We start from the raw sequence: 16,211 nt of genomic DNA, 5'->3' as shown, positions 1-16,211 counted from the left end.
ATAAAAAAAACTTTTATACCTTATTTAATTTTTTTATTTTTTTTGCACAATAATGTTTGTTTGTTTGAGTATTTCATTCATTTATTCATTAATATGCTATGCAGCAGGAGAGTTTTAATTACTGTACGTTAGAGAAGCTTGACAGCATAAACGCCAAAAAAGTGCCAATAATGAAATTTTCCTTCTTCCGCATACGTTGGGTTCATTCAAGCCAATCGGCTTTCAGTATTACATTAGTGCGTGGTTCAACCTGTGGTTCAGACAACAGGTGAAGAAAAACGTTTAAATTTAGCCAAATATCGATGAAATCCAAATTAATGATGCATCTGAAAACAACTGAGACTGGATGACAGGGCCTTATATAAATGATGGAATGGAGGATACGCATAGGTGAGTAAGAAGAAGAGGTGGAATGGGGCTCTCCGTTCTTTATGGTTAAGAAGTTGTGACTTGTTACGCTGATTATGATGCTGACTATTTCATCAGGGATATATTATCTGTGTACGTGAACATAAGGAAATATATAAAAGTGAAAAACAAATTGTGGAATTTTGTAACTTAAGCACCACTTTGACTGACTATTTAGGGCATAAATTAAACGTATATCTTCAATAAGAGCCACTGGTCAAGATGTATTAAAACTATTGGTACGGTTTATTTATCTTTAATCAAATGTGTGATTAACAGAAAGTTACAATCGATTACATAATCATAGCTGATGAAAGCTGTCATTCACACCGAGGACGAGACCTTATTGCATTGAGACATGCAAAAATCCAGTGCATTAAACTCCACTGTAAATGGAAACTGGACATTAGTTATTTGGTATAAGTATGGAGTATATGTCACCCAGCTTTAACTTACTTGACTTTTTTTCTCTTTTTTTTTAGTTTTGGTGTTTACTGTTTAGTGTGTAGTGTTGGTATCCTGATTTATTTATTTTTATTTATTTATCTGGAATAAAGTTTCATGGCAGCTGTGTTATACATGTTTTTAAAAGCTGTCTAAGTATACAATTTTCATTAAGACCTTATATATATATATATATATATATATATATATATAAATGAGAAATCCGTCATATGGTCTTTACTACAAAGAATGTTTTTCACAGGCAAACATTGAAAATGCATAGTGTCCATATAGCATCTGCAAATTTTGGAATAGACACATAAGATTGCAGATAACCAGTAGCATTATGTCTGTCTGGCATCCAGGGGACATCATCTCACCAGCTGGTGCCTGCAAAAATGGCCTAAAGAGGGTCTGTGAGACACCCAGTGTGCAATAGAGACTGAAATACAACACAGCTGCAGTATAAGTAAAATAATCTACTATATCATCCCCAATATATCTGTATTTTATAAGTGAAGTGTGGCCAAGTATGGTGACCCATACTCAGAATTTGCGCACACACAGTAGTGAACACACACCTAGAGCAGTGGGCAGCCATATTGCTGCGGCGCCCGGGGAGCAGTTGGGGGTTCGGTGCCTTGCTCAAGGGTCTCACCTCAGTCGTGGTATTGCGGAAGAGAGCACTGCCGGACCTGAGACTCGAACCCGCAACCTTCGGGTTACAAGTCCGACTTCAGGCCACGACTGCCCCCACATTCAGACATTCAGAGAGCTTTCACTTCACATTTTTTTAACAGTAGTTTCACAACAGCAACAGCAAACAAGAGCAAAACATGCATTTTTCACTGGTTTCCTCACATTTAGGGAATGAACATCAAGATATCAATAAATTCATAAAGGAAAAAAGTATTATCCTACAGTGCTGGGAGCCACAGCAGAGGTTCATCATGTTTAAAGGTAATAGGTGGAAGATGGTGAAGGAAAGAAACCTCTGCATAAGAAATGGCCTTTGTCTACCTGACCTTTTCCTTTCTACTTTGCATGGCGGTTCAAAGGCTTTGAGTCTCAGAGTTTAGAAAAAGCATGAATGACTCAAACTAACTGAACACGAGAAAACCTTTGACCTTTTAAGTCAAAATGATTGCAAATATAATGATGATTGCAATTTGGCTTCCACATTCTAATGTGATATGTGTGTTGTAAATGGAGACTTTTTGAAATATGAAATAAGAAAAACACATTTTCAATGATAATGAAATGCCTTAAACTGGGATGGCTTGAATGTTTAACCTTTATGAAATGCTCTATGGTCAGTGACAATACCATGTAAAATGCATAGCCTACAATGTGATCAAAAGGAAATACATTTTATAAAGGTAAAATGACAATTCTCAAATTTCAGTATATTTATATATTTATACTGACCATCCTATTTGCAGAGCACTTTAATGGTTAGTGGCACTAGAGGCTTAATGTTTGTATTCATTGTCAATAAATGTACCAAAAAAAATTATTTCACAAATCTACAGTACACATTTCTGTGAGAACAGATGCCCTATTATGATGCTAGTGTTTTTGAATTACAAGCTCTAATGTGCAGTTCTATATTGCGTCCTGAGGATGGCAGGACAGTATCATGATATGAACACTTCTGTGGCCTGTAGCACGAAGCCGGTTTCAGTTTTTACCCAGGTAAGTTTGAGCAAACTCTGAGATTTCGAGCTCAAGAAGGTGGGTTGGTTTTGAGCGGGTTTCGCCACCATGGTAACTTACGCTACACTGCTACCCTGCTCCCATATTCTGAGTAAGAGACTGCAACCAAGCTGGACCAATCAGCTCTGAGCAAAGTAACATATATCTGACACAATAAAGCCACCCCCCTTTATCTCACTACAAATTAAAGTGTTGCAATTAACGGAGTTACTATTAATGATAGAAAATGGAATAATTACTTTATCAGGAAGTTACTAACAGAACACAGCCCAATATCTTCTAAAACATACTGGCATTCTAAATTTGAGTGCATTGACTGGAAATATGCATGGTTGCTGCCTAAAAAATATTGCATAACAAATAAGGTGAGAGAAGTACATTTTAAAATACTCCATCTGGTGTACCCTGTTAAAACTCTTTTTCTTAGATTTCGTACTGATGTAGATGTTATATGTGATTTCTGTGGGATTGAGAAAGAAAATGTTGTGCACTTATTTTTTAACTGCATTTATAGCTAAATGTTTTGGATAGTTTTGGAATGTTTCCTTTGTAAATGCCTAGGCATGAAAGTTTACTTTTCTGAAAAAGATGTATTTTTTTATTTTAATAGACAAAGATTACCACCAAATGTGGCCTTTATTGTTAATCTTTGTTTGATTATGGGGAAATACCATATACATAAACAGAAATGGGCTAAAGGAAAACCCAACTTTTTGTTATTTCAGATAGATATGAAAAATTATATTGAGTTACTACTTGGGTTGAAAAACAGTAAAGCAAAACGCACTAGGTCTCTTTTTGAAGCTTTTATGTTTTTTATATGATGATCTCATACCTGTTCTTTTTTTCTGTTTAGTTTTTTTTATAATTATAATTTTTTTTAATTTGTACCTGTATTATTATTTATATTATACTGTATATTTTCTATTTCTTTGTTGTAGTTTATATTTGTTCAGTACCTTTATATTATATGTTGCAAAACAATTTTTAAAAACTACAAGTTAAAGTTAATAGTGATACAATTTTAGAGACAAATCTTTTTGTTTATTATATTTGATAGATTATAATTAATATAATATATTCATATAGTTAATTACACTCTTAAAAATAAAGGTGCTTCAAAGGGTTCTTCAAGCGATGCCATAGAAGAACCATTTTTGGTTCCACAAAGAACCATTCAGTCAAAGTTCTTTAAAGAACCATCTCTTTCTTACCTTTTTATAATCTGAAGAACCTTCTTTCGCCACAAAGAACCTTTTGTGAAACAGAAAGGTTCTTCAGATGTTAAAGGTTCTTTATGGAACCATTTAGACAAAAAGGTTCTATGGCATCGTGAAGCACCTTTATTTTTAAGAGTGTATGAGTTAACAATTAATATTAAACTTAGCATTTAAATTAATAGGCTATATAACTATATACATATAAATACAAGGACGGTTCATCTTCAACAGAAAAGTGAATGGCGCTGACTCTTAGCGAGAAGTCAATCAAACTGATGCTTTCCATGTTCCTTGTGATTGGCAGTTTGCTGCACGTGTCACACTTTCAGGCGCACGTGCCTCAAACCTGAGTTGACAGAGAACGATTATACTGAGCGTTGTGCAACAGTTGATCCCGATCTAAACCAGGTGTCCTGACATTTCATCCTACCCGTCAGATTGTCCTACCAGGGCTTACTGCATGTGCAGATCAATATTGCGTCAATTTTCTCACGCTGAACGACACATAACTGTATTTTCATTAATGTAAGGGTAGGTTTAGGGTTGGGGTAGGTATAGGCGTTAATAAAGCATAATCTGATGGGTAGCATTTTTTTGTTGTCGCATTGTTCTACCGACTGTTTCAATGGGAGGTAGCACAATCTGAGGGTAGCACAACTCAAAACTTAGTCTGCAGCTCTGAGTTTGTCCATCTCTCTTCGTGCTACAGACCACTGAGCACAAAACCATATACTGAAGGTTGTTTGTGTTTTTTAGATTCATATGCCTTTTATGCTATTATGTATTTAAGAAATTTGGTATGATATTTAATTTGATAATATGTTTTTCCATATTTTTTACTGAATGGAAATTTAAAAAATGTGATAGCTCTTACCCAATACTTAATAGCAACGAACTTAATGAACAGAAAAAAACATGCATCACCAAATAGGCTATCTGTAATAGCTCATGGATAAATAAGTGAACACGATAAATCCCACAATAGGATGCATTAAAGCAAGCATCAAATATATTATGAAGGTAGATTAATCAGAAATTTCTTAGAACAATGTTGATTTTTTTTCTACATTTTCTACTTCTGCTTAGTTACATTTGTAACATGAAATACAAACAGCCTACAACAAATACAGAGAAACCATATCCTGACCAAAAAAGTGTGACAACTAGCCCAAATATATCTAAAGTTAACAGCTCCATGTGGATTTAGATCTATAAAAACCAGCAGAATCTTTTTACAGTGCACAAAAATGATATATATATAAAATGGTATATAATGATGCAACCCTGTTATGTTATAAAATCATCTGGAGAGGTCTTGTGACTCCTCCTGCAGTAGAATTTGGGCTGCTATACTGCAGAATTTGATACTGCCATGACTCACGTGCCTCTTTGAGGCCTGAATAAACGCAAGTGGGATGTGCCTACTGCGCTTTTCAACGGATATTCATAGATAAACAAACAAACAAAAAAGATCAATATTATAAATACTAATAGTATTTGTATCACTACCTTTTTCGCTCTACAAATTTCAGGAAGTAAAGGCCGCATGGCTGAATCCTTTGGAGTTTGTGGTACCCGGCGCTGAATCTATTTGGTAGCAGCCATCAGCTGATGCTCTATCAAGGTCACCCGCGCAGAGCATCATGGTCCCACCCCACACCGCATCCTAACCTAAACCTCGTCGAATAAGGTATCCCCACAGCACGAGGCGCTATGACGGAGCAGCTGTCACAAGGCGTGATGCGAAATACTAGTGGATAAATAAAGGGGCGGGGGTGAGGGTTTACGTGCGCGACCGGCGGTATTCCGTCAAAAGGGGAACGTGCGGGTGGTCGTGTCTTTGCGGCGTGTGACAACTGAAAAGAATACGTAACCGGCAGAGCGAATTTCTCTAGACTTCAGTGCCAGTGGGGCAACGGGAAGCCTGCGCACGCTAACGGGTGCTCGCGACGCACGAGAGAGCAGGTAACTGCAGCCTCAACGGATGAATTGTCAGATATTTAAATAGCGTAAGATGATTTACCAAAATAGCCTGATGCTGATAATTGTAGTAGCCACATCTTCTATGACCTTATTTGGCTGTTTAGTGTAACGTTAAATTAATTTAACAGCGTCTTTAATAAGCGGAGAAGAGTAGGCTAGTGAACATTGTGGTGAATGTTAAAATAGTAACGTTACATGCGCAGTGTGATCTATATTTTGTTGGTAATGAGAGCTGTGATAGTATAGTATTGCTTTGGCGCTTAAAAATTACCTGTAAAATGTTTAATGGTCAAAAACGGGTCTGAGGTGAAGAAGATGCTACCAAATCCACTTGTCAAACAAGTGGAGTCAGCAATGTGCAGAAACACCTGTTGTACGACAGTGTATAGTTTATATATGTATTTATTCATTTAAGAGTTGTTTTGTTTTGTTTTTGCACGGTAGAAGGAAGGTTCTGGGGGGGGGCATCACAAATTTGGGGGGAGGGTCAAAAAACAGTATCTCTTATTTTTACAGTACAAGTACGTATTTGTACATAATTCTTTCCAAAACGGTTTTCAGAAATTCGTTAAAGTTTACATGTTCGCCCTGAAGATGTAACTATGGCAACAGGAACGTAAACGTTACTCGAGCTTTGATATTCATTTCAGGATGAAGCATTTTAGCGAATCAAAAACACTACTGTATTTGTGTATTACTTAAATTATACATTTTAATATCATATATAGGCTTATACGCCACTAAATATGTCACTTGTGGTTTAACTTGTATGAGCGCTGAAAGATGTTGCGCGAGATGAGACGCAACAGATTGTTTAGGGAAAAACAAAATGGTATGATTCTCACACTACTTACGCTAATTTACTAATGTTTTACAGTTTTGCATTTTTAAAAGGTAAAATAGTCACGAATAGCGGGCATAAGGAGATTGTGTGCCCAGTATCACGTTCACTCGGAATCCATCAATCTTGGACGTTTCCACTCTGGCACGATGGAGGGGGAGAAGGTTAGTCCTTTTAACCTGTTTTCCTCAATCAGCACAGGCTGCTTTTGTGCTATAGTATAATGATCTGTTCCCACAAGACTCAACATGTATTTGAATATGACAGTTAATGCATTTTAGTTACGTAAAATGGTTTACATATGATGTAAGCCTATGTGTTGCATCTAGGAATCATGACTGTAATGAATGTAGGCCTAAATGCTTTGCATGACTAACCATTTTAGCTATGCAAATTATTTATATGTATATGCAGTCTTTGTTTCAGCACTGAATGTATGTCAGAAATCAATCAATATGATCATTCAGCAGTGTCGTGCAATCCCAGTGTGTTTGCTGTAGTCTCATTGAAAGGAATGTCAATGCAGCTGTTACCCTTAGGATGTTGCTATGACAATGAGGGAGTGGCCGAGATGCTGAGGATAGGATATAAAGGATATTAAGGCCTATTGGGATGTAAATGTTTAGGAGAGACAAGGAGAGAGAAGCAGAGTGGGTGCTGAAGTTGTTGTATTGGACGTTTATTTATATCCTCTTAACCCTCGCAACGTCAGCAGATTAAATCATTCTGGAATAAGATGTTGTGAGCAGATTAGATGTTTTTATTCATAGCTGTATACAGATGTTGGGACATTTCTGTCAAGGTTGTCTTGTAACTCTTTACTCCATTTCCAAATTGAGTGTTTGACTCGGAATGCATTTGTTAGATGACGTTTGCTTCGAAACTTCTTTCACTGAGTCATCGTGACTTGAGTGTATTTGTTTGGGTACGGAAGAGAGAGAGAGAGAGAGAGAGAGAGTAATAGGAATAATAGGATCAGATTAAAAGGAAATGATGCTATTGATCTGCATTTTTTTCAGACAGTTACATCCTGTTGGTTTTGCTTGGATAAGGCCAAATGTTGTGCAACACTGCATCGACCTACACAGATGTCCGTGTTCTAGAACTACTACTGTATTTATTCAGATTATGGTGAACAGTATATACTCCTTTTGTTTTGATATAGTTCAATAATATCTTTAAGGTCACCTGTGTCGAATGTCTGACCATCTCAGCACCACACAGCCCTTCACAATTCACAGTGTCAGCACTGCTGTGTCCTATTGCCCTAGAAACCTGGAATCTGTAGTCGCAGTGTTGTCTTACAGCTGAAGGAAGGGCCATTTTAGGACATGGCTGATTTGTGATGATTAAGATGAGCTCTTTAATAATATGCTGTTGGCTGCTGTCATGTTTACATCCCATTATTTACTACATCAGTCAAAGCAGAGTGCAGTGTGAATACTAGATCTTTTTTCATTTCTTTAGAGAATTCAGTGAAGCAAACATTAATATGTATGTATGTGTGATTCATTTTAATAATCGAATTGTTTGGAATTTATTATATATTAACTATATATAAATAAATTATAGATTATTCTATGCTTAATATAATAATTATTACTATATGTTTTATATTTTTTATATCTTAAATAATAACATAAATATTTTGTTAAAATTTGGTCTATTACAGTTTGACAGTTTTTATTCTGTCAACTAAAACAGGGCTCTACGCTTATTTTTCTTTTTAGGAGCGCTTGTGCTGTAGACATCGGAAATTCAAATGCAAAAGGAATTGCGATTCCATTTGAGTTTTGGCAGGTTACATGCGCGACGCAGCGAGAGTGAAAAAGCAGACGTGGTAATTAATATTGCTATTTAAATATGACAGGCTCGTAACTCCTAAGACATGGGAAATACAGTTGCAAATGGACTTTGCTTTTTCATTTGAAATTTGGCCGTCACTGTGCTTTCGCGAAAGCGAAAATGCAAACGCTAATGCAGGATTTGCAATTGCATTTGGATTATGTCACAATTTATGCGTCCACATATTGAAAACGCAATTGAAAATACAATTTGCTATTCTATTTGAAAATTGTCCGGAATATCGTTCCATACCCCTCAGCGATCACAATCACAAATATGATGATGATCTGGTCAGTCGCACTGGTGCTCCTAAATATGTTTTCATAGTCGCACGCAGTAGTTTTCAGTCGCACTGTAGAGCCCTGCCAAAGTATATGTCCTTTTAGTCAGAGCAAAATTGAATAAAATGAATGAATATGACATGATGAATATTAAAGGACATTTTCACCCAAACACACACACACACAAAAGATTTAAGGCTTAACACTGTTCTTCTCTTTATTGCTGTCATTTTTCTCATTTCATCTGTTTGCTGCTGAATTAGTGTTTCTAATTCAGTTGAACTCCCTCCCAGGCTGTCTATATATTTCATTCAGCAGACGTAAATCTATTAATCTTGTGAATGGCTTGACCTTTTTTCATTATTTTCTTTTTGAGAAATCAGTCAAGCAAACGTTAACAATAGAATATATGGGAGTAGCCAGTAAACTGAGTTTAAAGAAACACACATCTCAAGAAAAAGTGATCAGCGTGACATCTTAATGTTGTTGAAATATTGTATAAATATAGACCATTTTGAATACAAAAATGTTTGTTTTTTATAAATAAATAGATTAAGTTTTTATGATCAAAATTTGAAGAAGAAAAAAAGTCAAACTAAAATGATGAATAACTAACCTTGAACCTTTTCTCTCTTGTTTTACAGAAACAGGTAACATGCTACCTCATGTTTTCTTTATTAACGGCTGTAATTGGCTCCCTACAGTTTGGCTTCAACACAGGAGTCATCAATGCCCCCGAACAGGTTAGTAGGTTTGTGTGTGTGTGTGTGTGTGTGTGTGTGTGTGTGTGGTACCAATCAAAAGTACAAACACACATATACATTCAAACTGTTGGGGTCAGTACAATTTTTTTTTAAAGATAAAGATAGTTAAACTGACAGTAAAGACATTTATAATGTTACAAACATATTTCTATTTCAAATTATTGCTGTTCTTTTGAACTTTCTATTTTTTAAAGAATCCTGAAAAAAAAATATTACAGTTTCACAAAGATATTAAGCCGTTTTTAACATTCATAATAATAAGAAATGTTTATTGATCACCAAATCAGCATATCAGAATGATTTCTGAAGGATCATGTGACACTGAAGACTGGAGTAATGACTTCTGAAAATTCATAATGATATTATAGAAATAAATTTAATTTTAAAGTATGGTAACAGAAAACAGTTATTATAAATTGTAATAATATTTCTCAGTATGACTGTTGAAATAAAAGCAGCCTAGGTGAGCATGAGAGACTTCTTTTAAAAACATTAAAAAGGCCCCGAACATTTCAACAGTTACACATTAAAACACACACACACACACAAAGGGGAGTATGGGAGTTATGCAGTGACCATCTTAAATGAAAACCTTTTAACCTCTTAGAAACTGCGGGCATTTTTTAATGCCACATGGATGGAGCGTTATGGGGAGCCCATCAAGCCGGGTGTGTGCACCATTGTGTGGAGTTTTGCTGTGGCCATCTTTAGTGTGGGTGGAATGGTGGGATCATTCAGTGTCGGTGTCGTAGCCAACAAATTTGGAAGGTGAGTGGAAATTAATCTATTATGTGTAATATGGCAAGTGTTGACCAGTTTGGACTGAACCTGACATATCTTTTGTGGAAATCCTGTGCTCAGAAACTTTTGCGTTTTAAATCAAAAGAAAGAAATCCTAAGCTTGTGACTTCTTCCGTGTCATTACTCATATAGGTTTACAGTCATCGGTAAAGACACAATGAGGTCAGAGCCATGGCCTAGTGCTTAATGCATTTCTTTCCAGCACATTGCACCATGGAGCTAATGCTGACATTATGGGTTTGAACCATTACCCAGTTCACATTATCTCCATCATAGGGTGTTCAAATTACCTGTATGTTCAAATTTAACCACTGAATTTTTAAATTAACCCAATTTATTGAGACAAACAACAAATATTTTTTGTTTTAACAGTTAAACACACAATATAAATTAAACAAATATCTAATTTCTAATGTTTTATATGCAGATTAAATAGGTCTCAATGAATCTTTTGGTTTGTCTCCCGAGGCCACAGAAGGATGCAATGAGCAAAATAATGCAGCACATTTAAATTGTCAACACAAGGAAATAATTCTATAAAAAAACTGTGCATTACGTCTAAATTAACTCTTATATATTATTTCGTAAATTGCATTAACAATTATGAACAAAACAGCATCATGTATTTATGCATTGCTTAATCCAAAGAGCCGAATCGCCCATCACGCAGGTTGCATTTAAAAACATAAGAGATGCAGTGAAAAGGAATAAACCTCCACAAATTTGCGAAGTTTTTTCTAAAAGTTTAAACTGTTTTAACTTTGCATGGCTACATCTCTTGTGTAAGACGCGAGTGCAGCAGTCATATCTGTCCGTCTAAAAAGTGCGCTGAATATGCATCTGTGTGAATGGCTTGGTTTCGGTTTGCAACAAATCAAGATCTTCTCCGCACTGAGCTTCTATATGTCTCTAATATTTTGAATGCATAACACAGCAGCGGCACATCTTGTGGGCTAGACTAACAAAACATTAAAATGCAACAACGTCACTTACATCATTATCACCGCATCTCACGCGCCGCTGATGACGCTCCCTGATGCACACCTAACATTCAAATGCAAATGTTTATTTTAAATTCGACTAACTTTTTTATTCACAATCTCCTCATCACAGGCAGGCACAGCACTCAATTCAGCATGTGTTCGTGTTTGTGTGTGCTGTCTGCGTCACTCATAGCACGTGCCAATATCGTGCGCTATATCGAACATTTTTTTATATCGTTATCGAAGAAGGTGTACCGTCGATAAATATCGATACCGTTTTATCGCCCAGGCCTACTCCCATCATTCCCCGTCTTTTATTTTATGCATCAGTAAAGTGGAAAAAATATAAGAAAGATGTACAGAGAATTTTAGTGTAGTCATTTTAAATCCCAAGCGGGAGGTTGGAAATACTGAGGATTTTTATGAGTCTTTGTCTGTAAGCATGGTATTTTGCATATGTAATTCACTTGGGTGTTGATGCAGAAATTAGTAATGATTCTTAGAACATCCATATGTTGCAGAGGTATCAGCATGTAATATGCACTCTCAGTTAGATCATCCGAAGACGAATTCATAGATACTAGACATGGTAGAGTTACTTATATGAATGAGTGGTTTATCGTAAGCATGAATAAAAATAGTCTATAATACAACAGATTAATACAAAACAGCAATAATATACACAATGGCCTGAAGGATATGTGTATTCAATCAAAGAAAGGTTTTCCTATGAATTAATTAGAGAACAGTCCATTTCTCTGGGCATTATGTGTCTTTCTTATGAGGAAAATGAGGGAGTTTATCCCCTGCATTCCTTTTAGGCCATAAAACCAGTGATATCAGCATTGGTTACCATGGAACCAGAGGCCTGTTCTGCCTTTCTGAGGTGTTAGGTGCATTTCGGGGGAAGGGTCCATAGACCCTCGTAATTGGCCATTTGGTTAGGTGATGGGGAGTTCGATATTATTTGTTAAATATAACAAAAAGTTGTGTGTCTGATTGGTCCAAATGCTACAAATTCTATAAAAAAACTGTGCATTACGTCTAAATTAACTCTTATATATTATTTCGTAAATTGCATTAACAATTATGAACAAAACAGCATCATGTATTTATGCATTGCTTAATCCAAAGAGCCGAATCGCCCATCACGCAGGTTGCATTTAAAAACATAAGAGATGCAGTGAAAAGGAATAAACCTCCACAAATTTGCGAAGTTTTTTCTAAAAGTTTAAACTGTTTTAACTTTGCATGGCTACATCTCTTGTGTAAGACGCGAGTGCAGCAGTCATATCTGTCCGTCTAAAAAGTGCGCTGAATATGCATCTGTGTGAATGGCTTGGTTTCGGTTTGCAACAAATCAAGATCTTCTCCGCACTGAGCTTCTATATGTCTCTAATATTTTGAATGCATAACACAGCAGCGGCACATCTTGTGGGCTAGACTAACAAAACATTAAAATGCAACAACGTCACTTACATCATTATCACCGCATCTCACGCGCCGCTGATGACGCTCCCTGATGCACACCTAACATTCAAATGCAAATGTTTATTTTAAATTCGACTAACTTTTTTATTCACAATCTCCTCATCACAGGCAGGCACAGCACTCAATTCAGCATGTGTTCGTGTTTGTGTGTGCTGTCTGCGTCACTCATAGCACGTGCCAATATCGTGCGCTATATCGAACATTTTTTTATATCGTTATCGAAGAAGGTGTACCGTCGATAAATATCGATACCGTTTTATCGCCCAGGCCTACTCCCATCATTCCCCGTCTTTTATTTTATGCATCAGTAAAGTGGAAAAAATATAAGAAAGATGTACAGAGAATTTTAGTGTAGTCATTTTTCACTTGTGTTGTTGTGTTGGGAAACCAGAGCTAGATAATACATCAGCTTATGTCAGATTTACTCACAATGGTGCTTTTACTGGACAGTAAATGCTTAATTAATAATAAAAGCAGTTTACTGTAATGAGGGCACTCAGAGATGAAGAGTTGACCTCTCTGTCTTCCTGTCTGCTTGAACACTCTCCACACTGTCAGAACAGCCACATTCAAAGCACGCATTCATGTGTGCTCAGTGGCCATTGTTCTTTTTCTGTGGCCTTCTCTGCCACTCTCCCTGGTTTTGGCTGGTTTTTGATTTCGTCAGCAATAATCTAGAAGAAAAATCATCAAAAATTATACAATTCACAACATTACATTTTGATTATGTTGATAAATCCTTTATCATTTTAAATTATTAAATGATTATTAATTGATTTTTTTGTGTTTAAATGTTTGGGTCTATTACAGTTTGACATGTTTTATTCTGTCATTTTGCACGTTATTGTCAACTGAAAGTAGTATATATCATTTTAGTCAGAGTAAAATACAATAAAATGAACATGACGAGTATTGACTAAATGTTGTGGTTTTCAAAATTATGACAAAAAAACGGGTGTAAGTCTTAACATTGTGTTCTTCTCTTTCTTGCAGTCATTTTTCTCATTTTCGCTACTGCTGAATTAGTGTTTCTAATTCAATTGAACTCCATCCCCGTCTGTCTGTTTTTCTTTCTGCAGACGTAAATCTATGATCCTTGTGAATATCTTGGCTCTGATTGGCGGGGGTCTCATGGGACTGTGCACTCTCTGCTCCTCCTTTGAGATGGTCATTGCCGGTCGGCTAATTATTGGGTTGTTCTGTGGCCTCTTCACTGGTCTCACTCCAATGTATGTTGGGGAAGTGTCGCCGACTCCCCTCCGCGGGGCCTTTGGAACCCTGCACCAGCTTGGTGTCGTGATTGGCATCTTAATCGCACAGGTAAAGCATTCTATGTCGCAGCAATGTAGTTTGTTGCCCTTACAGTATTTTTTGATTTTGGATATGACCAGATGGTTTATAAAAAATGTGTAAATCATTTCAAGAGCCTTGTGGCCTCATTATATGTTTGTGTCACAACAAAGCCTTGGGGAAATATCCCCTCTAATTAGTTTTGATGCACTTCTGTTACATGAAGCTTCTAATTGAATCTGCCTATCCATTTTTAAGTCTGCTAGCCTAAATTATCCCATCATAACCTAATCGGTTTTAATTTGATATTTGTAAATGTTCAAGTTTCTTATAAGTCGTGTCCTTTTCCATCTAGGTTTTTGGTTTGGAGTATCTGCTGGGTTCAGATAAGCTCTGGCCTGTACTTCTAGCTCTAACCGTGCTACCTGCCATTCTGCAATGTTTACTGCTTCCGTTCTGTCCAGAGAGCCCTCGATACCTGCTCATTAACCTCAATGAGGAAGAACAGGCCCGCAAAGGTAAGAAAGAGTTTATGTGTGCTTTATCTCCACTGAAATGCAGCCATACTTCACTGAACAGCTTAGGCTGAAAGAATGTTCATAGTGATGAAAGCAAACTACAGCAAATACATTTTTTGCATTGCCTTTTGTTTCAATAGAAAATGTAAAAATCCATGATGGCTTTACAAAAGAGGGAGTAAATATCAAGAGATTACGTTGGTCAGAAAGAAAAAAATGCCAAATTTGCCACCACTCACTCACGCAGCAGCGTGAACCTAAACAATTTTTTATTTGGTGAATAACGTTCTTCTGTGTGGCAATGAAATTGTGCCAAATGCACTTAACCTTATGTTTTCACTTAACACTGATTAGGCTATGTAATTGAGTGTGCTGATGACAAAATGAGCTAAAACATCTGCTTAAACAGGAGCCCTTTATTAAATAACATATACAGCTTTTCATTTACTGGAGCTTGATGATTAATTTAAAATAAATGTGTAATATATGCCAGCTAGCACAGCTATGCTGTAAAATGCTTTTTTAAAAACTCCATCTTCAAAATTTTGTTCCGTTTGAGCATCTTGACCAGCCCAACACAGCAAACCTGGCTTTGAGCGGGACTATCAGTGGCAGCTGGCAAGTATTCAGGAAACCTGTTTCCTGAACAATCAGTCTTTGCAATTCTGTTTGGTGATGCTAGGTGTTGGTGAAATTGTACACTGTCACACTGTATTGTACAAGCCAGATAAAGTTGTGATATAATTTATGCTACATGTATAATATGACAGGTTTTGATAAAGGGGTCATATGATGTTGCTAAAACTAACATTATTTTGTGTATTTGGTGTAATCAAATGTGTTTATGCGGTTTAAGGTAAAAAAAAACACATTATTTTCCACATACTGTACATTATTGTTTCTCCTCTATGCCCCGCCTTTCGGAAACGCGTCGATTTTTTCAAAGCTCATCGGTCTGAAAAGCGAGGTGTGCTGTGATTGGCCAGCTATTCGGTGCGTTGTGATTGGCCGAATACCTCAAGCGTGTGATGGAAATGTGGAAATGTTACGCTCCTACCATACTGTGATTCCCTGTCAGGCCGGAGCGTAACATAAAACCATATCTGCATTTGTGATCGGAGAAATGGCAAACAACAAGCACTACTCTACACTGCCCAAAACTTGTGTTTGAATCATCAGTGGCAAATTCTTTAAATATAAAAAGCGTATTTACAGTCTGTGAGTCAGAACAGCCGGCATTGTAGTCTACTCTACCAGGATCAGGAAACAGTCCTCCATAAAATGTGCTGCACACATCTGAGTATTTGGGTTGAAGTGTTCTGGAACAGTGTTGTAAATACAACTTAACCACTGATTTCTAGTCGTGTCCTCTTTTGGAAGACCAAACAAAGTAATTTCGCTTTCACAACGAAACAGCGTCACACGCGGCGGCGGCCTAGAGTGAGCGGAGGCAGGCGGCTAGAGTGAGGAACTGCTGGCGGGCTGAGTGAGAGGAGGCCGGTGAGCATGAGAACGGTGCTGCCGGCGGGCTTGCGGCAACCACATGTGATGACCCCGGGCTGGACTCCCCTTCGTCCACGGTGAAAGCCAATACGTATTTCCTCAGCGACCAGCACGGATCAGCTC

The 16,211-nt window shown here is 36.9% G+C and overlaps 1 protein-coding gene across 1 annotated transcript in view; it reads left to right on the top strand.

Moving 5' to 3' along the window:
* The first annotated feature begins 5,321 nt into the window (after nucleotides 1–5,321).
* LOC107599524 (solute carrier family 2, facilitated glucose transporter member 3-like) overlaps nucleotides 5,322–16,211 on the top strand; it is a 13,977-nt gene continuing 3,087 nt past the window's right edge. The window contains exons 1-6 of the mRNA XM_016291147.1: nucleotides 5,322–5,478; nucleotides 6,666–6,776; nucleotides 9,383–9,481; nucleotides 10,110–10,270; nucleotides 13,857–14,097; nucleotides 14,423–14,585. Of these exons, the coding sequence (XP_016146633.1) occupies nucleotides 6,762–6,776; nucleotides 9,383–9,481; nucleotides 10,110–10,270; nucleotides 13,857–14,097; nucleotides 14,423–14,585 (679 nt within the window). The 5' untranslated portion in view covers nucleotides 5,322–5,478; nucleotides 6,666–6,761. The remainder of the gene's footprint in view (nucleotides 5,479–6,665; nucleotides 6,777–9,382; nucleotides 9,482–10,109; nucleotides 10,271–13,856; nucleotides 14,098–14,422; nucleotides 14,586–16,211) is intronic.

Source organism: Sinocyclocheilus grahami, unplaced genomic scaffold (assembly GCF_001515645.1).
Source record: "Sinocyclocheilus grahami isolate Dianchi unplaced genomic scaffold, SAMN03320097.WGS_v1.1 scaffold268.1, whole genome shotgun sequence".
Taxonomy (NCBI): domain Eukaryota; kingdom Metazoa; phylum Chordata; class Actinopteri; order Cypriniformes; family Cyprinidae; genus Sinocyclocheilus; species Sinocyclocheilus grahami.
This window is presented reverse-complemented; position numbering and strand designations above follow the sequence as displayed.